The sequence below is a fragment of the Plasmodium knowlesi genome (genome assembly GCF_000006355.2).
Source record: "Plasmodium knowlesi strain H genome assembly, chromosome: 14".
NCBI lineage: Eukaryota > Apicomplexa > Aconoidasida > Haemosporida > Plasmodiidae > Plasmodium > Plasmodium knowlesi.
Genome location: NC_011915.2, coordinates 1,253,770 through 1,278,878, shown reverse-complemented (window position 1 = coordinate 1,278,878; position 25,109 = coordinate 1,253,770). Strand labels below are relative to the sequence as shown.

Below are 25,109 nucleotides of genomic sequence, written 5' to 3'. Positions count from 1 at the left end.
ACGAAGAAGGCAGCAGAACAACAACAGCTGTGTTAGTATGTGGGCGCGACTGTACAGAGGGCGTCCATTTTTAGTAAAAAGCACAAACACAATTTTTGTTCACCAAAGGATTGTAAACGTAGGAGTTGTATTTCACACCCGACCATCAGAGGCAGTTGTGTATATTGCACATGCGTGTGTCATCTAACGCTAGTGAGCACCCTCTGCTTTGGTGTGCATATATACATGCAAACATATGCGAACGCCTTCCATTAGTGACGCACATGTACATATTCTCATGTGCATGTGCACTCGTAAATTTACAGAGGTAAATCTTCCAACAAAAGTAAACCCTTAAACATTTTGGTGCTCCTTCCCGTACATTCGCTGGTTCAAGTACTTACGAGCAACACCTAAACACATCCGCACGCCAAGGCGCCTTTAAGTATGCATACGTATGCATAAACATGTATGCTAACGCACGCACGCATATATACATGAAAAAAAGACTGACGGCAGTGGTGATTGCATTAAAGGTATTTGAACTTGGTTGAAAGTGCACATATGTTTATGGCATGTACAAAAAGGTGGAGCAGGAACATCAACACCATCAACAGCAAAATCTGCAAGAATTGCAACAAGGGAAACCGCGAACACCAATCGCGTAGCAACCAAACAGGAAGAAACAATAGACTAAGGAATTTATCTATCCAGGTTAAATGCATCATAAAGTAAAAAAAATTACATGTCATACATGGACGAGAGAACGAAAATCGTAGACGTATGGGCAAATAATTTAGAGGAGGAATTTGAACGAATCAGGGATGTAGTCGAAAATCATCCCTATGTTGCTATCGACACAGAATTTCCAGGAATTGTTGCTAGGCCAACAGGAAATGTAGTAGATTATAATTACCAAACAATAAAATGCAATGTAGACCTATTGAAGGTTATACAATTAGGAGTTACCTTTTCCAATGGAAAGGGGGAGCTACCTAACGTATCAACATGGCAATTCAATTTTAAGTTTGATCTAGAAAGTGATATGTATGCGCAGAATTCTATAGACTTTCTCAAGCACAGTGGAATCAATTTTGAAAAACATCAATCCTTAGGAATCGAATTATTGCATTTTGGGGAAATTATCATGTCCTCAGGTTTAGTGATGAATGAAGATGTCAAATGGATATCCTTCCATGGTTGTTATGATTTTGCTTATCTGTTAAAAATACTAACATGTTGCGCTTTACCTCATAATGAAATTGCCTTTTTTGATTTACTGAACGATTTTTTCCCTTCGCTATACGACATAAAGTACTTTCTGCTAAATTTGAACATCAAGCAATTAAGTAGAACCTACTCCTTGCAGAAAATTAGCGAAATTTTAAGTGTAAAAAGGATAGGAAGACAACATCAGGCTGGTTCAGATTCCCTCGTGACATGTAAAACATTTTTCAAATTGTTGGAACTTTATTTCGATAACCAAATAGATGACAAGAAGTATTCGGGCATTATATACGGCTTGGGATCCACTATAAAAAATTACAATCCAAAATTGGAGGACAGTCCACATAAAATTAATAATTCAAATCATTATGGCAATGGCTACGTGAAGGGAAATAATAATGCGCATGGAAGTAGTGGCCACTATGGCTGCGGCTATAGCTCCAATTACGATTGCAATTATAGCGGAAGTCACAGTGTTAACCATAGTGGGAACCACAGCTGCAACCACAGTTGTAACCACAGCGGCAACCACAGTTGTAACCACAGCTGTAACCACAGCGGCAACCACAGCGATAACAACGACAGCGAGGAACGGAGCAGAGAATGCAACCACATGTACATGGATGGAAATAACTGCATGATGCATACACAGAACCATATGCTGACCTCCTATCAGGGGAATAAGGAATACCAAATAAGTTTCAGCAAGGACGCAGTCAAGGGCAATTTTAAAAGTGATATGCTGTACAATTTGTATGCAGATATGAACCAAAATAACTACAACACCATTGCGAATGTAGGCAATATGATCCAGAACAATATTAATGGCTTCGCTTCATATGAGAACGATGCTACAAATAATCGAGATTTTATCAAGTATAGCTCCCAACCACAGTTGCTTAACATGAGTACTGCGAATGCCAAGTCGCTGCGGGTTCTGGCTAATAGCGACGTACATACGAACAGCCTTAGTGGAGGTGACAGTGGAAGTAACAGTGCCAACGGAAACGGTAGCGGAAACGGTAGCGGAAATGGTAGCAGAAATGGTAGTGGAAATGGTAGCGGAAATGGTAGCAGAAATGGTAGCGGAAATGGTAGCAGAAATGGTAGCGGAAATGGTAGCAGAAATGGTAGCGGAAATGGTAGAGGGAATGGTAGCAGAAATGGTAGCGGAAATGGTAGCGGAAATGGTAGAGGGAATGGTAGGGCGAGTGGCAAAAATAGCGGCAAAGGTGGAGGAAAAGGCGACAACAAGGGTGAGGGCAAAGGGAACGCAAAAAATAGTAACAAAAATAATAACAAGAACAACGGCAAGAATAATAGTAACGGCGATGGCAACAGCAAAAACGGAAGCAACAGCCGAGGCAATAACGGAGGCAATAACGGAGGCAATAATGAGGGAAATAACGGAGGAAGCAGTGGTGGCAACACAGGCGGCAACGGCACAGGTCATAGCGGTGGTCATGGTGGAGGCCAGAATAGTGGCCACAACGGAGGAAACGGAAATAGCCATACGAACGGTCACAGCGGAGGGAATGGCAACAACCACGGTAACAACAAAGGGAACGGAAAAAACAAATACAACAACAACACAAGCAACAACACAAACATCAACAACAATGGCAGGGACTTCATCAGCCTTGCAGGAAATTCCAACAAAAGCAGCTTAGACAACAGCACCAAGCCGCTCAAAAACGTTTTTAATGATCTGCCGAAAAGGCCCAGTAACGATAATTTGAACAACGATAATTGGAGGAACGATAATTTGAGCAGCGATAATTGGAGGAGCGATAATTTTAGGAACGACAATTTGAGCGACCATTTTAGCACAGCCAATGTCAACAGCAGTAGCGAGCCTTTGAGAAATATGAATGGAGTAGGAGGAACAACCAATCGTAATTTTACCAACCCTAGTGGAAACATCATCAGTTTGAATAGCGCCAACATGAGTGTGAGCAGCATGAAGAACTCCATCCTACTAAACAACCTTAGCAGTTTAAGTGGCACGAATAGCAATGTTAGTATAAGCGGGAAGAGTGGCCTATCTAGTAAAGGCTCTATGCAAAGCAAAAAGGGCGCTATTGGAAAAAATGGTTCAGTAGGCAAAAACAACGTAGTTGGTCTCAGCATGAGCAGCTTAAACAACCCTGTGGTACTTCCAAATGGTTTAAGTGTAGGTACAACTGGAATAAACCTCGCAAATATAAATAATGGCATGGTGGTTAACAATATGGATGTGAATAATATGCGTATGAACAATTTGAGTAGTAATGTGAGCGTGAACCGTGTACCTGCAGCTAATGTTGGGAATATAAATTTGAAGCAAAGCAGTATCAGCGTTAGCATGAACAACAGGAACGCCAACAACAGTTGCAGCGTCAGCACTGTGAGCGAGGTGAACGGAAGGCAAAGTGGCTCCATGAAAAGTGTAAACATATCCGAAGAAAGTATTATAGATGCAGTTAAGGGGGATTACGAGGTGGACAACAGCAATCCTATGCCTCAAAACGGAATTGCATTAAGCAGTATGTATGTACCCAATATGAACTATGCCAATGGCGGAGGTAACGGGAACCATAAGAATAGTGCAAGCGCAAATGGAAGTGGAAAGAATAGCAGTAAGAAGAACAACAGCAGCAATGGCAGTGACATTGGCCCATTTTTAAATAGCGTAAATTTGGGTGCAGCCAACATGGCTAGCAATCCACCCCTCCAAATGAACAGTAACGTAAGTAATTTTAAGCAGTACCCCATGCCAAACAAGTACAACTCGTTTAGCAACTACCCCACAAGTGTAAGCAACCCCAATGATAAGGGCACTACAGAAGATTCTGAAATAGATGAGGCATTGTTTGACGGAGCTGGCGGCATGGGTATTGTTGGGAATGGAATTAACAGCGGCAGTGGTAACGGTCATGGTAATGGTCATGGTAATGGTAATGGTAACGTTGGAAACAGTGGTGCAAATGCGAACGGAAAAAACGCTTTGAATAAAAACGGGATGAACAAAGTAAACATGGCACACATAAGTTATGGCAAGAATATAATTCCAAGTGGTGTAAATGGCAATAGCAATTTTAAGGGGAGCCACAAAAGCAATACCCTCATGAACAGCGAAATGCCTGGTGGCCTAATGCAGAATGGTAACCTTATCAGCAAGAATAATGAATTGAGTAGTGGGAATTTTGACGCTATGAGTGACCTACCGCCAAATATGACAATGCTCAGGGATGACAACTCCAAGGATGAAAAAATGAACAACTTAAACAAAGGTGCAATGGGGAGTTTTCCCGTAAAGCATCCACCCCCACCTCCTCCTCCACCTCCCCCACCATCTTCATGCAATTTGACCAACGTGATGAGCAACGGAAATCAAAACAACAGTGGCGAAAAGGCTAAAAATAATTCCATCATGAAAAATCTGAGTTCATCTTCCTCCAACAACACGGGCAATGCTAACTTGAGCAACGGGGCTCATCCAATCAGTGGCAACGAAGCGAAAATTTGTAACTTGGGAATGGGTTCAGCTAGCTATACATCGAACCACCTGCTGAAGCATAACATGAGCCTCAGCAATTTGGGCAATGTCAGTGGAAGCAACAAACTGAATTTAGCCAACATGGCTAACCCGAATAGTTCCGGAGTTATTAAGAACAACTCGCCTGGTCCAGTTGGTCCAGCTGGTGCCAATGGCGGTGTGCGCGCATTAGGCACAAATATCGTCCCAGTATACAACGCAACAAACAAAGGGCCCCTTGATAATGGCGAAGCCAACATGAACCCTAGCTTCAACATGAATGGTTCAAACAAAAATAACAAAAATTGTAATCAGCTGAGCAGCACCACAAATGAGAGGAATAGCAAAAATAATGCGAAAGAAGGAAATGGCAAAAATACTGTCTTGTTAGTAAATAGTAGTGTTAGTGAAGAGGCCTATAATGTTGATGAAGGTATCATTGCCAATGGAGGTACATTGAGCAGTGCCAATAGCTTGTACAATGGAAGCCCGAAAAATAGCGGAGACCAGGCCAAGGGAAGAACCAACACGAATACCACGAGCGATAGCGCCAACAATGGAAAGAACGGCAAGGGTGGGAAAAATGGCAACAAGAACCACAAACATAGTAAAAACAAAAATAAGGGCGCCAATGGGGGGATTAACATCGGAGGTGTTACAAATGCAACAACAGCAAACGGAGGCAGCACGGTCATCAAGAAAAGAAGTAATGAGAAAAATGCTGCAGATAAAATGAATATAAGTAACTTGGAGCAGAACAATAACTATGATTCAGTTAGCCAAAAAAAAAATGGAAACAAAATTTTCGCCAACATTGTAAGGGAGGAAGAAGAAGGAAAGTTTTCAAGCGGAAATGTGGTTTCAAATGATGAAAAGAAAAATGCCCCAATAGATAGAAATGAACACAAAAGCCTTTTAAATAATATGAATTATTTCAAGGGAGATAATGTGAAAATGTACAATAGGGGAGGAATAGGAGCAGGTAGTGGAGCTGCACCTGTAGCGGGACCGTATGGAAAAAACGGTGCTCATCATTTAGGCGTAAAAAATAACTTTCTCAATAGCCCTACGTGCGATAGCGAAAGTATGCTGCATAATATAAGTAGTGTAAATATAATTAACGACATGAACACTTCTGACATTATGAACCCATCAAATGTGCAGAATTATGCCAACAGTGGTAGCGCCAGCGATGTTAACGCGGATATTCATTACCTTGGCAGCATGAACAATAGCAAAGGTGGAAATAACTACGCCGAAGTTTTGCATGGAAAAATGAATAACTTAAATATCATGAACATAAGTAAGATGCACAGTGGGACTTATTCGGTCAATAATAACGTGGGCCCTTTGAGCGGTGGTCTAGGCGGCCGCCACAATGGCAAGCACAACAGCAGTAGCATAGCCGAAAATACGAGTACCAACGGAGGCGCCTTCAATTTTGTGAACAAGAAAACGAGCAAGGACAACCTAAGCATGATAAACCATGCCATGATGAATAACCTGAACTTAAACAACATTTATGCGAACAGTGACACGAAGGCGTTTAACAAAATGAATGTTAACCACAAGGGAGGAGGTAGTGTAAGCAACTCCAATTTTTGTTTTAACGGTGAAGGTGCAACAGGTGTAGTAGCTCGAAATCAGCCATATTACAATTCATACGCTGAATCGTTTCCAGATAAAATAACGAACAAATCATTTATCGAAAAGAGTGGTAACATAATACCTTCTTCCATTTATAATGGTAAGAGGGAGGAACCCAGCATAAGCATGTATAACTACGTTGATAGTAATAACTTTTTGGAAAAGAACGCAATTCTTGCGGACAAGTATGAGCCAATGGAATCACCCCAAGGTAACATGTTCAACTATGCCAGTTACGAATATAAAAATAAAGAAAGAAAATTTTTTTACGATGCATAGTGTTGTGCGTAGAGTGAAATGTTTACCTGGAGATAGAGGTACAGATGTATTGAGAGGGGGAGAAAAAGAAAAAAAAAAAAAAAAAAAAAAAAAAATAGCAGAGCAAAACTTAACGGATGTTGCGAAGGTGGGGAAGGAGAAGCTCAAGAAGGTATAACTCATATCGTTGAATTTAGATAGCTTTCGATCCCACAGGAGAAAACAAGATAAATGTTTTTTTTTTTTTTTTTTTTTTTTTTTTTTTTTTTTATAATTGTTAATAAATTAATTTGTAAAGTGTAAACGAAGAGAAGCATGTTTTACGAGAACATATATATATATATATTTTTTTTTATGTAAGATACGTACATATATACGCAGACACATACGCATGTGTATATAATTTGCAGTTGTGTGTACACCTTGCTCATATTTATTTATGCTTACGTATAATACATACGGAAGATGGAGACATATATGGGTACGTACATATCCTGTTCGCGTGTGGGGGGCATGGCTTTTCCACGTCTACACACATGATCCAAATGTGTGTATGTGCGCGCTCGCACATTATGTGCTTGTATACGTGTGCATGCACAGGCGCACTTTTGCATAATTGTTTTACGTGTTTAATCTTTTAATCCGCCCACGTGCCATGTATATATAGATATACTAGTGAGAAATCAAAGATTGTGTTGTTCCATCCATTGGTATACTTTTGCATAATGCAGCATTCATTTTTCTTTCATGTGGGTATACATATTTAGCAGGTAAAAAATATAATGAAGGAAAATTTTGTATACTTTACAATATTTCCTTCACATTGTATGTATATTATTTTTACCCTCACATATGGGCGTACCTTCACGCATACCCCATGTAGACTCCACATGTATGCCCCTACATACTATATATATATAGATAATCTCCTTTTTTTACGCACATATTCAAGCATGTACCCTTATGTATACGTGCATATCCACACACTTTCCTTACATTAATGTGAATTTTTCCCTTTTTTTTTTTTTTTTTTTAAGTATTAGTGATATTTTTAAAATATATACATTTTGCATATCTGTTGTGCCCTTTATGAATTTGCATTTCATTGCGCATTCAAAATTTACATATTATATTTTTAAAGCGCAAGGGTGGAGATAGTACATTATTTTTTGATAACAAGATAAATGAGAGAGTTATATATGTTACACGCACAATGTGATTGTCAAAAGTATAATGTACTGCTGCATTCCTCCCCCTACAACTGCGTTTATTTCATTACACTTTTGTGTACCCCCTGCAGGTGCTGCTCCGTAGGTACTGCCCTAGGTGCCCACGTATGCATCTGTGTATGCGTGTCTGTATGCACATGCAGTTGCACCCACCTCAACGTTCACATTTTGCTTCTCCTTTACTTATAATATTACTTCCCCTCTTTTTTAATTCTGTCATTTGTGATAAGGAATAAATGTTTTCATTTCTTTTCGCATGTTTTTGCCACTTTGCCTTTTCTATTTTTTCCAATCCCCCTCCCCCCATCGTACACATTCCTCGTATAATATATTTTTTCTCATTTTTACCAAACACCGTGCGTGTGTACGAGCATGCGTGTAGGCTTTGTGTGTGTCTGTTAAATCATGTACGTATTATTATGTAGGTATGCATATGTGTGTACCCATACGTATATGTGTCACGCAAAGGCCAAGAAACAACCCCCCCTCACATAATTATCCACCCCTGTATAATGTATTAATCGATTCTTTAATTATTTATTTTATTTTTTTTTTTATGTTTAATTGGATTCCACATTTATATTTGCGTATATATGTACGCAGGTATATGTACACACACTGTATGTGTACATAAGGTATGTGCACAATTATATGTACACTTTTTTTTTTTTTTATATATATAATGCGTAATTAACAAAATATAATTTTTTTTTTTTTTATTAATAACGAAAACATATCACATAACAAAATATCTACATATAAAAATTGAAATACAAATGTAATATAGTAAATTGTCACATGAGCTTAAAGGTTGTTTTCCATGGCGATGCATATGAACATCCAACACAGCAAGTTTGGCGTTAAAAGTAGAAAGCTGAATTGGAGAAAATTGCAAAATGATTGTAGTACTTTAACTCCTCATGTCGGAAAAGATGAATGTAAAAAGGATGCTACAATTTTGTAACATGCATTCTCCAGTTTAACTACATTTTCCAGGGCAACGTCTTTTTCATTGATCCTTTTTCCTACAAAGGGGGGAGATGAATAACTGGTTTCCCAAGTACGTATAATAAGCACGTAAGGTAAAGACGTGTGATAAAGGCAACTCCTTTGCGTTCCTCATTATAATGGAAGATGTGCAAAATTAATTTTATTAGGATGATCATCCTATACCATATGTACATTTTTCCGTTGCGGAAAAGTTTAACAATTTTTTTTTTTTTTTTTTTTTTCTTTCAAATTCACATGCTCGTAAAAATTCACTGGTTGATATTCTCTTGTTCGTTTTTCAAAAATGCTTAAAATTAAATTGTAACTTTTGTCCTCAACCTTCTTAAAAAATATTTCTTAGTTTGGGAAAACATTATCGAAATTTTTTTAAGAAGAATCAAGTGTTGTATCTCTTAAACAGCTTAGGCACCATTTCCACACTTCATTGTGTACGCGGTTAGCTGGCTTTCCTACTCCTACTTTTAATACCCACACATTATTAACTTGGTTCATTGTATAAACAAAAAACGGCAACCACAGCTAACCCAAAGTACAGTCAATGGAAGAAATGGTAGAAACAAAAAGAAACTGGAAAAAAGCATCGCGTGACAAATATTACCATACAACTATGCATAGCTGTGGGATTTTTGTTTTTACCCCCATTTTGTGGGTATACATCATGAACATGGTTACGGATATAATGCTACTTGAGCCAAGTTACGAGAAAAAAAAAAAAAAAAAAACATGCCTTAGAAATGTACATGGAACATCCTAGTAGTAGAAACCCAACTCGATCTATTCAAAGGAGTGTTAACATATTCTTGTGAAAGTGTGCCAACCTTTTATGCAGCGCCGCGCTAGAAAGACCAAGTGTGCGACATATAAAAGCAAGAAAATTGAAAATACCATAGGTTAAGTACAATGTGTAAAGCAGAACAAACGCCAAGAATAGCGGTACCCTTACCGTCCACACACAAGGGCATGATTCACAGTTGCCAATCATTCAACCTGTTTATAAAAAATAAAAACACACACGTATTCTTCACATGGAATTTGCATTCTGCATTCGCATAAAATAGATGCTATCTTTTATGTTTTTCCTTAAAAAGCAGTCATGTGCTTTTTTTCCTCTTCATAACCTTACACAAAAAAAAAAAAAGAAAAAAAAAAGCTATATATATGAAATATAGGAAAAAAAAAAAAAAAAATTAACAAATTTTGTGTTTTTCTGATAACATTAATTCATAATAAGAATCAAAATACAAAGAAACATATGTTTAATATAATCCTTTAAAAGGCGTAAAAAATTAAAAATATTTCACTCTCCTCATCGTCATCGTGCATTCACCCCCAACAACATTGTGTATTAAGAGAGGGTTATTTCCTTCACTATTTTTTCCCCATAATTTTATACTGGACCAAAAAAAAAAAAAAAAAAAAAAAAAGAAAAGAAATAATATATTCCACCTGGGTAGCCAACAAAAGGATATTATGTTTTCGTTGAATTTTGTTACATATTTATAAACGCTTTTGGAGCATACACGTACACAGCCAACGTAAAAACTTGAGAGCGCGTAAACGCAGCGCAGAAAGTGAGCGCAGTGATTGACACAGCTGTAAGGCCAAAAAGGATACATAAGCTTAGCGCATAATATATATATGCATATACATATATATATATATTACATGTATGTTTATGTATGTGTATCTGCGTATATATGCGTGTCCCCCCCCCTCCATCAATTTCGCGCATTTGTGATTACGTGCATTTCCCACTTTTGCCCGAACTGCACAATTGCCAAGCATGTAATGAATGACTACCCCTCTGTATGTGGGAGAGGCCTAACGAGTTGACCGCACCATACTAGTTCACACGCCACATGGCATATCGCCCAACTTAAGCGGAATTTATTTTTTCTGGGCGCAGGCCTAGCACGCGCTTGTGGGAGTATATATAATCATACACATGTACGTATATGTACACATATTCCATTTTTACATTGTCACAATTTTATGAATAACTATATAAACAAACTCGTTTTGCGCGACGCGCTCGACGTACCACAACAGAGCAACCTCTATAGATGAACATCATTTGACAGATAAGGACGCCTTCACTTATAGCAAGTAATTTATCTTTTAAAATTCGCAATTTTCTGGTGGCCCCCATGTTGAAATGCGCAATGCGAGTGTGTCATCGAGTGGAGCTTCCTTCACGCGAACAACTCCATCTTCCTGTGTGCATTTTTGCGAGGTGCACATAAACGTGCACATGTCAGAAAGCCGCATAACCCGCGTTATCTGCTTAAACTGGCTACTTAACTTCTTTACCCCCACACACACACACACACCTTGCAGCATGAATGAAAATGAGAGGTTGAAAAATATTTTAGATGAAAAGGAGGAAGTGTTGGAGGCCAAGGAGGAAGAAGATTCACTTGTGGAAAACAAGCCAAAGGAGTTCCAAAATATTTCGAAGAAAAATTTGGAAGTCTTAAAATTTCTGAATAAACAAGAATTGATGTTATTAATTGATAAACTGGACCATGAAGATAAGCTCAGCGGAATAATAGAGAAGGAAATTAAGCAGGACACTTTGGAAATTCTGAAAAATGTAAGGGGGGAAAAATAAAATAAAATTGTTGTAACGTACATCAGGGGAGCACTTACCAGTTTAGGGTTCACCCCTGTTGTTATACATTCGTTTGTGCATATTTATCTGTGCCAATATATTGAGAATGGTCACGCGTTTTCGTTACATGTTAGTAGCCCCGTTTGACCTTGTTGCGTTATTACGCACTGCTATTTCAAATTTGTTTTTTCTCTCCCCTTTCGCAGTACGAAAATGAGCAGTATGACACGATAAATCTGGAGGAGAAGGATCTAAAGGAAGATAAGGAGGAAAAAGAAAAGGAAGAAGAACAAGAAGAGAATGAGTACCTCAGGTTGAGCAAATTCATTCCATTAAGGCTGACGTACGAGGAGAGACTGTACCTTAGGCTTCTGGAAAGTACCTTAGAAGTAAGCGAATACACAGACAAAATAGACGTATTTCACAGTGGAAATAAAAGCAAGAAAATTATAAAGGAAATTAAAACATTATGTTCTATACTTTCCGGATTGGTTATTGCAAATAATTATGAAAATGGGCAGAGGTTAATTCGAGATAGAGATTTCCTAAGGAACAGTAATTTCTTCAGTATTGTTTTCGAAATAGGAAGGCGCTATAAAATTTTGAACCCAGACAGAATGAGAAGTAGCTATGGGAAGTTAATGTACTTTTTAATGGATACTCGAAGAGAAGAAATCTATGATTTGTTGTCATTTAATTGTGTAGCACCAATAAAAACTGTCTATGATTTATTGAAAGGAAAAAAGAATGGACTGGATATTTTAAATGATAATTTAATTAAAATTGCAACCATGCATATAGACGCAAAGGGTAGCAGAAGTGAAATACAGAAACAAATAAAACAGAAGGAAGAAGCAATAAAATATTTGTCAAGAAAGTACGCTAGCAATAGTAGCAAAAATTGTAAAAAAAATATATTTAGAATTAATATTCCTATTTTTAATAATCAAAATAATGAAGATGATGATTCGAATAATACAGAAGAATTGGAATGTTTGTCTTCAGAAGAAATTGAAAGATGCCTCTACAGTTTATCTGATTATAATACACATATAAAAATGTTCTGCGAGCCTTGCGAAATTATGATTGATTATTTAAAAACTTTTTATGATCCGTATGAGAAAAATTCTTCATATTCTTTGTCCATCGAATCAGGAAAACAAGGAAGTAGATTAACGCACTCGCATAATAGGCAATACATGTACGTTTTACAAACCTTATATTTGTGGAAGGAAATAGGGGAGCATATGTTTTTCTTGTGGGCCTGCGCAGAAAATGATATGCTCGATTTTAAGAACCCCTACCGATTGGTGGATACAGGGCAGGGACTAAACCGCATGCAGAGTGGCCACAAAGTGCTCAGTGTTATGAAGAAAATTTTGCACAACGTTCAGAAGAAATTGGGAGGGTGGGTTGGCTCCAGCATGATTCACATGGGCGACACTAACATACCCAACACGTTTATGTTTATCGACAAGTACACACAGGTAGGTACTTAACCCCGGAAAGAGGGGGCATGAAAGGGCATATAAACAGTGCCACTGTGTAGTAGATGGCACACATAAAGAGTATCTTTAAAACGCCCCCCTCCGCTCCATCTCTATTTTGTAGTGGTATCCTATTCGATACTTGTCATACGGGAGGAAAAGGGGAACCATCCAAAAGAACAGAAAAATCATCCCTGCCTCTTCCCTCCCTCCCCCTCCCCCCCCCTCTTCTGAGAGGTAACACCACATATGAATTTTTAACCCTGTCCATTTTTCTTTTTTTCTCCTTTGCAAGGTCCCAAGGATACTAACGCCAATCGTCCTTTGCTTGCAGAAAATCGATGAGCTCTATAACTCAACAGCCTCCATGAAAAATTACATCAAGACGGAATTCAACGGTGCCCAAAATTTGAAGTAAGAAAAGGGAAAAAAAAAAAAAAAAAAAAAAAAAAAAAAAAAAAAAGTCAATAAGAAAAACCTGCGCAATGTGCCGACAGAAGTGGTGTAGTGTGTTATACATAGGTGTGTGTGTTTCTCGCATTGTGGGAGAACTGTTCATCGTGGTGTCCTACCATAACTGCGCCACGTGGCCATTTCGCTACATTATACACTACTCTCACCCCGTTTGCCCCTCCCCCCCCTTCCCAGAATGATGATCACCTGCGATTTCTTTCGCCACGGCTTCGACGGCAGTGGTGGTGATAATTTCAACGAAGCAGGAAGTTGCATTGACGGAAGGTTAACCTCCGCCTGGAATTGGTGTTCCAAAATTGAAAAGAAAAAATATTTTCCCATATTCTTGTTAACCGGATTTGTTGGTTTCGATGGATCATTTTAGATGCAAATCCAAGCAGGAAGAAGCAAAGCATTACCACAATAACCATCACCACTTTGTCCTTCACCCCTTGGTGAAATTCTTATTTTGTGTATCATAGGCTATTCCATTTTATGTTTATATTTGTGACACGCCCCTTGGCGCATCCACCTTTTGTCGTCCCCCTTTTCCAGACATTTACCTTAAAGCACACAAGCAAGCAGCCTTTTTTTTTTTTTTTTTTTTTTTTTTGTGTTGCTTTTCCGTAGCTTTCGAGCAGCTTCCCGCAACCATGCAGCACCTTCCTTGTACCCCTTTCACACCTTATTTCCCCTATTTTTACCCCTCTACCACGTATGCACACCATATCAGTAACCTTTCTGAGCTGCATTTCATTTATGCTTGGACTGTATGAGTTTCCCAATTGTGCGCATGCGTGGATGGGCGTGTATAGTTAAGCATACCCGGCATGTTTAGTTGTAACAAAATTCACGCCTGTTGTGCACAACACTGAATTTTTTTTTTTTCTTTTTTTCTTTTTTTTTCCCGTTGAGTACTTTTTGCCTTTCTAAATTCAGTCTTTTTTTTATCCTTAAAATACGCAGTTGTAGAAATGTTAAAAAAAAAAGTAAAAATGAAAGGAAAAACGAAAAGAAAAAATAAAGGAAAATGAAAAAAAATAAAATAAAAAGAAGAGCAAAAGGAAAAGGAACAAAAAAATGCAGAATGATGAACAATGTATAGCTTTGATCGCGAGGAGCGACGACGACAACAAAAGGTAGCGCATTTTTCAGGCGGGGAGGAAACTCCCCACTGCTGCGTTCAATATGAAGGCAAATGTAGGGTAAAAAAAAAAAAAAAAAAAAAGGGATAAAAGGCGCATTTTCGATCAGCACTTAAATGTTTATATACAGTTAGAACTCATTATACATTTTTTCCTTCTATTTCTCATCATCTTTTGGAGAAAAAAAAAAAAAAAAAAAAAAAGTCCCGTTAAATGGAAAATTTTCTGTATGAAAACCTTACAAAATGTTGCATCATATACATACATGTATACATACATACCATTTTTAGTAGGTTATTTTCTGTTGCCATTTTGACAAATATTAAGGGACATATCTGTCATTTTAGGCATAAGAATTATGGCATTTTTTTTTTTTTGTACATTTGGGAGAAACTGAACGTAGTAGGTCCATTCCCTCGAATTTGAAAATACAACTTGTGACAACGTTTTTCTCAACCCAGTTGTAGAAATTTTGCAATCGAGTGGGTTTTTAAGAGGCAGGGAAAACTCATAATACAAGCAATATATTTTTTCTTTTTTTTCTCTCCTTCCCTTTTATAAAGAAGGCTAAATATACAAATGTTATAACTTATCTAATAAGGATAGCATATTACGCCCCCATAACGCCCTTGCATAAAAACTTAAGCAAGCGAGCGAACGTAGTGTTAAAGAACAGCTATTTGAATATTCTTCATCCGTCCAAGTGAACCAAGATGGACAAGGAAAGTCCCAAGGCAGTAGACCAGAACGTTCTGGCAGAAATGAAGAAGATCATTGAATTGTTCGCCCAAGAGACCACATGCACAGGGAAGGAAGTATTTGCAGATGATAAATATGCGTATAGCCTAATTGATAACTACAAAAGTAGGAGGACGAAAAATGTCGTTATACACATGCTAAAGAACGACATTAATATATTGTATTACAATGAAGAATACAAGAATATAATTTTTATCAACTTTTTAAGATTGTGCCAATTAAATAATTTAAACGTAAAAAAGTATCATGATATGTTTTTAAAATATGATATTTTTTCATATATTTTAAATTCAGAAAAATACCTACATGCTTTTTTAAAGTCAATTATAAATAATGACAAATTGTTGTGGGATGTAAATGCAGACCATTTTGAATTTATTGCTTTTCCCATGGGGGCCAGTGCACAGAATGAAAATGACCGAACGGGAAATCTCGGTGACCATTCCCAAGACAACTGCTACGTATTGGATGAAAAGCAAAAATTAAAACTGGATGATCTTGTAGAAAATTCCTCAGATTGTTCTGACTCCTCAGCATTTAGCGAAGACGAAATTTCCGTATCGTCTGAATTTTCGGAAAAGTCCCCATACATCATAAATGGTAAGCAAGAGGTGAATGGCTATTTATCCCACCCGTACATGGGTACCAATGTGGAGGAGTGCCATAAAAAAGAAAATGTCACTGTTGCGAAAAAGGAACAAATTTTTCAGAAACTACAAATCGGGAAGGATGAAGTACCAGTGGAGGGAATAAATGACAGTACTATAACCTTGCAGGAGGAAAAAAGCCGAAATGATCTCGAAGAGAACACCTTGTCCACGCTGAACAATATTAATTTGAACCACTTAGTAGACGCAATTGTGGACACGGGTAAATGGGGTGATGAGGATACCTTGAAGGGGGGGAGGTGTAAGAAAAGCACCAATGGGATGGAGAAAAAAAGTAGCCTAAACGAATCAATCATAGAAAAATTTGTGACAAAGTCAGAAGATGACCAAGAAGAGGTGCTCAATTTACACAAAAAGGTTAATAGCATGGAGAAAATTATTAAACATTTAATTGGAGAAATAATGAAGAGAGATATGGTAAGGAAGGCGCCTCTAGGAAGAGTTTCCCTTGGAGTAGTACCCATCGACGAAACTGAAAAGGCAGAACAAAATGACACCGAGAAGAAAAACCAAGAGGAATCTCCTCCAAGCGATATAACCAGCCCCACGAGCAAGGATTGTGGAGAATGCTCAGAAGACACAGACAGTAAATATTTCGAAAGCTACAACAACACAGGTATACACAGAACTATGATTCTAGATAAGAGCAGAACAAATTCCTACTACGAATTTGTAAAAAAAAATAAAAAAATATTTGAAAATAAAGTGGTCCTGGACATAGGGTGCGGATCTTCCATCATTTCTCTCTTCTGTGCTGACCACGCGAAAGTTGTTGTCGGAATTGACAACGCCCATAGGATATTAACAAAAGCAAAAAAAATAACGGAGAAAAATGGAGCCAGTAATATTTACCTCTTCGAAGGAAAAATAGAACAAAATAATATTTATATTGATGAGAAGGAGGAAATACATTACATTAACAAAAAGGAAGACTTAGAAAAATATAAAAAAATTTATAATATTAAAAACCTGCAAATTCTCAAATTTGATATTATTATTTCCGAATGGATGGGATATTTTTTATTTTACGAATGTATGATAGACACCATTTTGTATGCCAGAGATTTCTACCTAAAAGAAAATGGCTTGTTACTTCCAAACAAGGTTTATCTATACCTAGCCGGTTATAATGACACAGAATATATAAATGAAAATATTTTAATTTGGGATAGCCCACTCTATGGAAAAGACCTCTCGGAATTAAAACCCAATTCGAAGAATTTTATGGAGAATGCTAAAATTATCAATCTAGACAAAAATAAAGTATCCACTCAAGTGGTTAATTATGCCATAATTGATATGTACACATATCGTAAAAATGAAAATGTATATATTTCTTCTGATTTTAAAATAGCAGTTAATAATGGAAAAGTGGTGACCAGTTTGGGTTTTTATTTCGATTGCCATTTTGAAGCTTATAGATGTTATGCTGATGAATCAAGCCACAGTGGGAAGGATTTGACTCCCACTGCGGATGAATGCACAAATATCATCCTAACAACGAGCATGTTCAAGGAAGAAACGCACTGGAGGCAGACACTATTGCATTTACACTGTCCAAATTTTACCATCGCTAATATTTCTGCTCCCGCGGAAGGGACACACCCCAATGAGTTGTCCGGCAGAATATTCATATCATCGGCGGGTGAACACTCCAGAAATGTTACTGCTCTTTTGCAGATTAAAAAAAATGAGTCCATGAATGTGGACGACGACTGGACGTGTTGGTACTCCCTCGACTGACTTGCGGGGCCTAGCGGAACTAACGTGAAAAAAAGGAAAAGACCCCAAGATCCCTCACCCACATTTGCATATACAGACTAAACATATATACTCGCGCACCTGCAGCACTCCTACTTGGGACCGTATACCTGCTGGACATTCCGCAGTAGAGGGATAACTCCCTATCCCAAAAGATATGGACCCAACTTTATTTTTTTGCACCTTCCTCCTTTTTGAAACTACATTTCCTTAAAAAATTAAAAAATTTATTGGGCCCCCCCCTCCCATGAGTTATAGTCACCCTTTCGGCCGCACCTATCTAGGCCGCTTTCTTATTCCCCCTATAAACAAACTTAAAATGAAAAAATACTTGAAATTTTAAAATGCTACTTTGTCCAAATTCGAACTTCACAGTGTAAGGACGCAAAGGGGTTAACTATAAGATCCATTCCGCCATAAAATGCTCATATACAAGAAAATGCACGACGAAAAAATAAAAAGCACTCAAATTTATGTGCTTATAATATTAACAACGGTTTATTGTTTATATACGTAAAAAAAAAAAAAAAAAAAAAAAAAAGAAGAAAAAAAAAAGTTTTAAAAGGATTGGCAAATATAATATTTCCTTTCTTATTTAAACTGAAAAAGAGAACATGTTTAAAAATTTAAGATAAAAAGAGCATGGGCCCATGATATGTACAGATGGAAAAAAAAAAAAAAAAAAAAACAAATAAGGGATGGCCAAAATATTGGGCAAAGTGTGTATCCAAGGAGTGATTCAGTGTGACTGAATATAAGAGTAAATAAATAAGTCTAAGGAATGACTACGTATGACTAAAGCTACGCTAAAAAAATATTTTTAAATTAGGGCCTGATGAACAAAGTGCTCCTGGTAGTTGATTCCTCGCTGCTGTCAGTTGCGCAAAAAAACTGCAAAGCCCACGCCTGGAAAAACACACACACGGGCTAATCCAATTTGAAGAGGTAAAAGAAGACAGTGAAGTGGGCTAGGAAGTCCTTCAAAATGTTATCCTTCTGTGGTTTCACCAGATTTGATTTTTTCCCATAAAAGAAGTTTTTCAAAAAGCTTTCACTGTTGTAATTCGTTTGGGAACCATACTTTAACAAATAGTAGAAGTAGTTCCACTTAATGTTTTGGGGAGTATTAAAGGTGTTGATGTCACCTGTGTGCGCATACTTATTTTTTTGATTGTAGACATAGGCGAATTTGTCAAAGAAGTAAATGAAGGACTCGTAGGGTTCGTCCCCGTTCCTTAAGTTGAAGGCACTTCTAAAGTGCGGGTCTTGCATGACGCTTCGAATGGCCCGCATATATATGTCGTTGGCGCTTTTGAGAATATCCTTTCGGAGCAGAACTGGCAGTGTCACTTCTGTGCAGAAGACCTTCTCGCCGCTTCCACTGTCCCTGCCACTGCGGCTGGCACTGCTCTGGGCATAAATGTTATAGTTCTTCTCCTTTTCCTTCTTCTCCCTTTCCTTTTCCTTTTGCTTTTGCCTTTCCATTTCTTCCTCTTCTTCTTCCTCTTCTGTCTCTGTCTCTTTCTCCTTCTCCTTCTCCTTTTCTTGTTCCTTTTCGTTTGCACTTACAACGCTCATTGCCATCTTGGCCACGGGGCCAAACTCGCGCTCCAGTTCGTACGCTGCTTCTATCACGTCACTTCCGACATCTTCGTAGCCGCCTAGACTTTCAAGGCTATGGAGACTCGTCCTGCTAGAATCAACTTCTTCCATATTACTGAGGCTGCTGTCCCAATTGGTGGAGCTTTCAGTCATGGTGATAACATCACTAGTATCCGCAGTAATGTGTCCGTGACCCACCTTTTTCACAGTTCCCATTTCTGTGTCCTCTTTTGTAGACTGCATATTCTCGTCATTGGAAAATAAATTTTGAATAAGGGGTTTCTCTGGAATGATAAAACAAGCATTCATTTTAAAGGTGCTAATGTCTTCATTCTTATTGTGGAAAATAGCAGCGAGGGAATCATTGCTAATAGATAGTATATCGGCTTCGTTCATTCCTCTTTCAATTCCATCCCTCATGGTAGCCATTCTTTTTTTCTCCCGTTCATGTAATTTGGAGAGAGTAACACTTAAATCGCTTTGGAAAAACGTTTTGAGAAGGTTCCTATTTTCACATAACTTGAGGTTTCTATATTTTGGGTAGTTACATTGTTTTAAAGATTTCAACACGAATAAATTTCTAGACGTATATAATTTCTTTATATGGAAGTAGGCCTGCTGATCGTAGTTGCAAAATTTTGAAATAAAGTTAAGTGGGATATTTTCGTTTTTGTTAAATAGGCATGAATTCACATCTTCCATGTTGTTCAAATGGTCTTCCACATCATTATATGCTGAACCTTTAATTACAAACTCCACATATTGCATAGCATCGTAGATGTCGTTGTGCATTGAAATGGATTTAAAGGCTTCTTTAAGTGTCATGGTACGCCTAATGTTTACATAGATACCATGATATGTAACATAGCTTTTGTCTATATCTTGAAGGCTGTCATTACTAGCGCTATTCTTTTTACTTTCCTCAAGTGGGTAATTAGCGGATTCGAAAGTGTTCAGGTTTCCTACTTCTTCGTTCACTTCAAGCTCCCGTTCGCTACTATTAGCTGTATTTTCAATGTTGTACATGTCAGTGAGCTTATTTTTCATATCGCTAAAGGTGCTATTTTGTTGAATAAAATTGTGTGCCTTTTTTATTTCATTTTTTAACTCCGCCATGCGTTCACTCTGGTACTTTTTAAAATTCTTATGATTAAGAATGAACTCTTCGTTTGTAATGTATTGGAAGGAATTGAGGTAGGAAAATGTTTTTAGAAAATTGGTGTACCTGCACATATAGTCATATACGACATTCTCTTCATGATCAAACTGGGCATTATTTAACAAAGGAAAATTAATTTTCTTCTCTCTCTGTCTTCTCAAAACCACCTTATTAATAGGTAAGGAGAAGTTCTTGAGAGTTCTGTGCAAACTACGGTACACATCTGCCGTGTTATTTTTACTAAATATAAAAAATTTCACATAATGCGTTGAAACAAATAGATTAAACAAATTCTGTACCATGTTCATATTTATATTATCTGAGTATATGTGAAAGTTCTTTACAAAATTGTCCTCATCAAGTTCATTCTGATTTCCTATGTAGGTCATCCAGTTGTAGTATACAAAGGGATCCGCGTCGTATAAAAAGTCTATGTCATTTTTTATCACGTTTCTTTCGCTAAATCCATTCATAGCTATATGTTTGTATATGTCATATGAAAACAGTAATAGCGCTGTTCTACCCGTACCCAATATAGAGTGAGGGGTGTATATGTTATTCTCTTGCATGTATGGTATGACGTAGTGGGACATGAAAGGATTCTTGTAAACTTGCCTATGAGGAATATATGGCTGTGGTTCCTGATTAAAATTTATAATTTCACTTAAATAAGATACGAACCTTTCCAACTCGCTGTGCTTAATTTGTGAACATACATCATTCTCCTTTATATACTCAAAGAACGCATAATTGTTTGAAACGTTAATGTCAGATAAATGGGCGGGTAGGCTATAGGTACGGTGGTGATACTCATTTCTGATATTCAAAAGGTAGTAGCTTAAATTCCTCATGTGCAGTGTGGAATGTAACCCTAAGCTGGTGTGTAAACTCATGATTTCATCATTGTCCAAATCAGCGTAATAATTCACATTTTTAAAATAAGAGATTAAAGAACCTGTATTATTTTCATAATTGTAATTAAGCTTCTCATGTAATGCTAATAGACATAATAAACCTGGATTCACCACATGTAATAACTCTTGTGCATCCCTCGTTTTTAACATTTTGGCCCTCAAAAAGGAAGGCACATTTTGGAACATAAATTTGTACTTCATTAATTTCTGATGACCGACTCGTATATCTTCCATGTTCGATACAATACCGATAAGGGGGGGTGCCGTAGAGACTATACTTAAGAGGGTAAATTTTTTATTCAACAAATAGGTGTGTAATCTCTTCAGACTTCTGTTCGGTGCATGTGAGCCTTTTTTACGCACTTTTTTTGGTTTTATAAAAAAAATGAATTCGTCATCACTGTCCGAATCTTCCGAATCTTCCGATTCTTCTGACTCTTCCGGTTCTTCCCGTTCACCTTGTTCTGATTCCGATTCTTCTGCGCCTGCATTTCGTGCACCACTGGTTCCCGATTGAGCCACTAAATTTTCCATGGAGCCTTTGCCCCCACCACCATGGATAGCATTGCTTTCCCCCTGTGGATGAAAATTATATTTGAGAGAATGGTCATCAAATACATCATCAAAATCCTCGATTATTTTATTTTTATTGAATTTGGATTGAAAGGTCTTATACAAATAGTACTTGTGAATTTTAAAATATGGATCCTTCCTAATCTGTATGGCATTTTTGTCAGTAATTATATTAATATCCTTTAGGGTGAGTTTAAAATTGTCTTCAAGAATGGCTAACACTTCCCTCTCGTACGTAACATTTAACAAAGATTTATCCAACGTTTTCCAGATTTCATTATCTAAAGTAAACATTAATCGAACTATATTGGCTCCGTAACAATGTGAATGAATAAAAATATCGTAATTATAACAAGTGTCATCTTCTAACATATTTTTAAACGTTATAGCCATTCTATTTGATAAGAGGTAAGCATAGTTAAGGTGTGTGTACAACCCCTCTGGGCTTGTTACATTTGAAAGACTCACAAATGGGGTGTAAATAATATACTTGCTGTACTTTTTCTGTAACATGGCTTGGTGTTTGTTTATATTGGCTGCTGCACTCCATATTTTGTAATCATTTGAGTTTCTTGAATTTGGTCTCCCATGGACAAGTAAATTAATGGCACAGTTGAATTGCTTCTTTTTGAACGTTTTGTAATTTTTTATGTTCTTATATCTTTCCTTTTTATATGCATTGTATTCCTTCGTCTCGTAAACATAGTACTCGTCGATGCACCTGATAAAGTCGCCATTGAAATTCGGATGCTTCAGATCTATAAATGGGTTCGTTTCCAATTCGTGTAACCTCCATTTCTCATCAATTTCGCTTTCCTCGTATGGGTTCTGCGGAGTGAGGTAACGATATATGAATATAAGAAGTGGGATAGCATCATGTAAAGGGTGAAATGTAACATGGCCAGGGTAACTCCACCAACACGCACATACGCACGCACACATATATATATATATATATATATTTATATTTACAACGTAAACTCATAGAGATTGCGTTGGCACGCGAATAACCTACACTACTTACATTATCATTGTTAGGATTTTTCCCCTGAGCTTCTGCACCTAGAACACTTTTACCATAATTAATGAGCAAAAGGAAACATATGATGACATTATTCATTATTTTTTTTTGTGGGTACCGTAATATAACTGTGTAGGATGTGTGTAGTATGTTCCTACTTCATTAATGCAGGAAGGAAAAGGAAAAAAAGTTTCAATAATGGCAGAACACACACACGTACATGCATAGATCTGCTCACGGGAGGGTCGGATGTGACGGTGTCCTAAAAGCAGATTTATGCAGGTGCATGTGTGTGTGTATTCACTGACTTGTGTGCGTGTACACTGAATAGTGTGAGTATACACTGAACAGTATGCGTATTCACTGAATTGTGTGCGTATACACTGAATTGTGTGGGTATACACTGAACAGTATGCGTATTCACTGAACAGTATGCGTATACACTGAACAGTGTGTGTATTCACTGAATTGTGTGAGTATACACTGAACAGTGTGTGTATACACTAATTGGTGTGCGTATACACTGAACAGTGTGTGTATACACTAATTGGTGTGCGTATTCAGTGACTAGTGTGCGCGGTACTTATCTATGTACACACATGTATATGTCACTGCGAAGCGCCTTGAGGCACCTAAAGACCTCTTTTTCTACGCTTCTAAAGCAAGGAATGACGCAAAAACAAGGGAGGTGAAAACGCTAATTAAAGAGAGCATTGGCCATATGCGTAATGAGTTGTATATCTACAACAGCGGGGTGAAGAAGAGGGCAGGAGGAATAAATACGAACAGATGTGAGCACTAAAAATTTGAACACGGAAAAAATTAACACAGAAAAACTGTAATAGCAAAACTATGACTTCACATGAGCCCAGCACGGAAAGCGCAACGGCGTTGTACGCTATATGTCTCAAAAGGTGCTAATAACAAGTAGGCCAAGGTAGGTACACAAAAATATCTACAAGGTGAGAAAAATTTACATCAAAGGTTTACCTACAGTTATAAACTATAGAATATAAACACAGCGACATTTTAGTACTACGATCTAAAATTTAGGCGATCTAAATATGATGGCATAAAAAATAATTCTAATAGTGTCAAAATTGATGCTATCTCTTAAATTCGAATACAAAAAAAAAAAAAAAAAAAAAAAAAAAGTCTAAGAAAAAAAATTCTAACTGTAACATAGATAATTGTGTACTACTATGGGTAAAAAAGCAGAAATGGTTTTCTAAAAAAAAAAAAAAAAAAAAAAAATATATAAATTCTTAGGCCACGTATAACTAAGGTGTAGGGATTTCTTAAAATGACAAAGAAATCATATGACAGAGGAATTCTTCGTTTTTTTAAAGAGCATTTACATATATATAAAAATGGATTTATTTTAAAAAAGAGGTAGTTAGAAAAAAAAATATGTTCATGAAAATATATTTGTAAAAATGTATATGAAAATGCACATTTAAATATTACGCAAATATGTACATATTAGGTAATGATGGATGACTCTTATAAACAATATATGCGAAAAAATAAATAGCTAAATAGTGCAACTGAATAATGCAAATAACGTTCTCACTCAGACTACTAAATGGGTAACGTTCAACCAATATGCACTGGGAAAACAAAATATACGCGTGTTCCTATGTAAATCCTATTTTTTAAGGTATGCCATGAACACGCAGAGAGTGTTTTGCTCTTTTCATTCTTTTTTTGCTCCTTGTTTTGCATCTGCTTAAGGCATTAATGAACTCTTAAAAATAATGTACAAAAATGGTAAAACAAATCATAGAAATGTATGTATCAAATAAATATGTTACAAAAAAAAAAAAAAATAGATGTGAAATGTGAGGGTGCCATGCCAACATATAATATATATACGCAATCATGAAGCAGCCCCTTTATGATAAAATTGGCATACCTTCAGTATGCACTTATTTTGTACATACGCAATGGCGCGCGCATGCATAAAAATATAAAGTGCGCGAAGAAACACTGTCCATCTGACGAGAAAAAACCCGCATATGTGAGAACATTCACAATTGAACTTTTATATATTGCATGCATACACATATAATTCTTGGTTTTAAAATA

At 37.1% G+C, this 25,109-nt stretch overlaps 4 protein-coding genes across 4 annotated transcripts; 3 read left to right on the top strand and 1 right to left on the bottom strand.

Moving 5' to 3' along the window:
- Positions 1-733: 733 nt before the first annotated feature.
- PKNH_1429400 (CCR4-associated factor 1, putative) lies at positions 734-6,649 on the top strand (the record flags this gene model as incomplete). The annotated part of the gene is made up of 1 exon (XM_002262141.1): positions 734-6,649. One exon carries the CDS (start codon positions 734-736, stop codon positions 6,647-6,649), a length of 5,916 nt encoding a protein of 1,971 aa, XP_002262177.1.
- A 4,557-nt stretch (positions 6,650-11,206) lies between these two features.
- PKNH_1429300 (uncharacterized protein) lies at positions 11,207-13,804 on the top strand (the record flags this gene model as incomplete). Its single annotated transcript, XM_002262140.1, has 4 exons — positions 11,207-11,461; positions 11,686-12,966; positions 13,262-13,380; positions 13,615-13,804. 4 exons carry the CDS (start codon positions 11,207-11,209, stop codon positions 13,802-13,804), a joined length of 1,845 nt encoding a protein of 614 aa, XP_002262176.1.
- Positions 13,805-15,277: 1,473 nt separating this feature from the next.
- PKNH_1429200 (uncharacterized protein) lies at positions 15,278-17,734 on the top strand (the record flags this gene model as incomplete). Its single annotated transcript, XM_002262139.1, has 1 exon — positions 15,278-17,734. The coding sequence occupies one exon, from the start codon at positions 15,278-15,280 to the stop codon at positions 17,732-17,734; it is 2,457 nt and encodes an 818-aa protein (XP_002262175.1).
- A 945-nt stretch (positions 17,735-18,679) lies between these two features.
- PKNH_1429100 (conserved protein, unknown function) lies at positions 18,680-23,120 on the bottom strand (the record flags this gene model as incomplete). The annotated part of the gene is made up of 2 exons (XM_002262138.1): positions 18,680-22,828; positions 23,025-23,120. The coding sequence occupies 2 exons, from the start codon at positions 23,118-23,120 to the stop codon at positions 18,680-18,682; spliced, it is 4,245 nt and encodes a 1,414-aa protein (XP_002262174.1).
- Between the last annotated feature and the right edge of the window lie 1,989 nt (positions 23,121-25,109).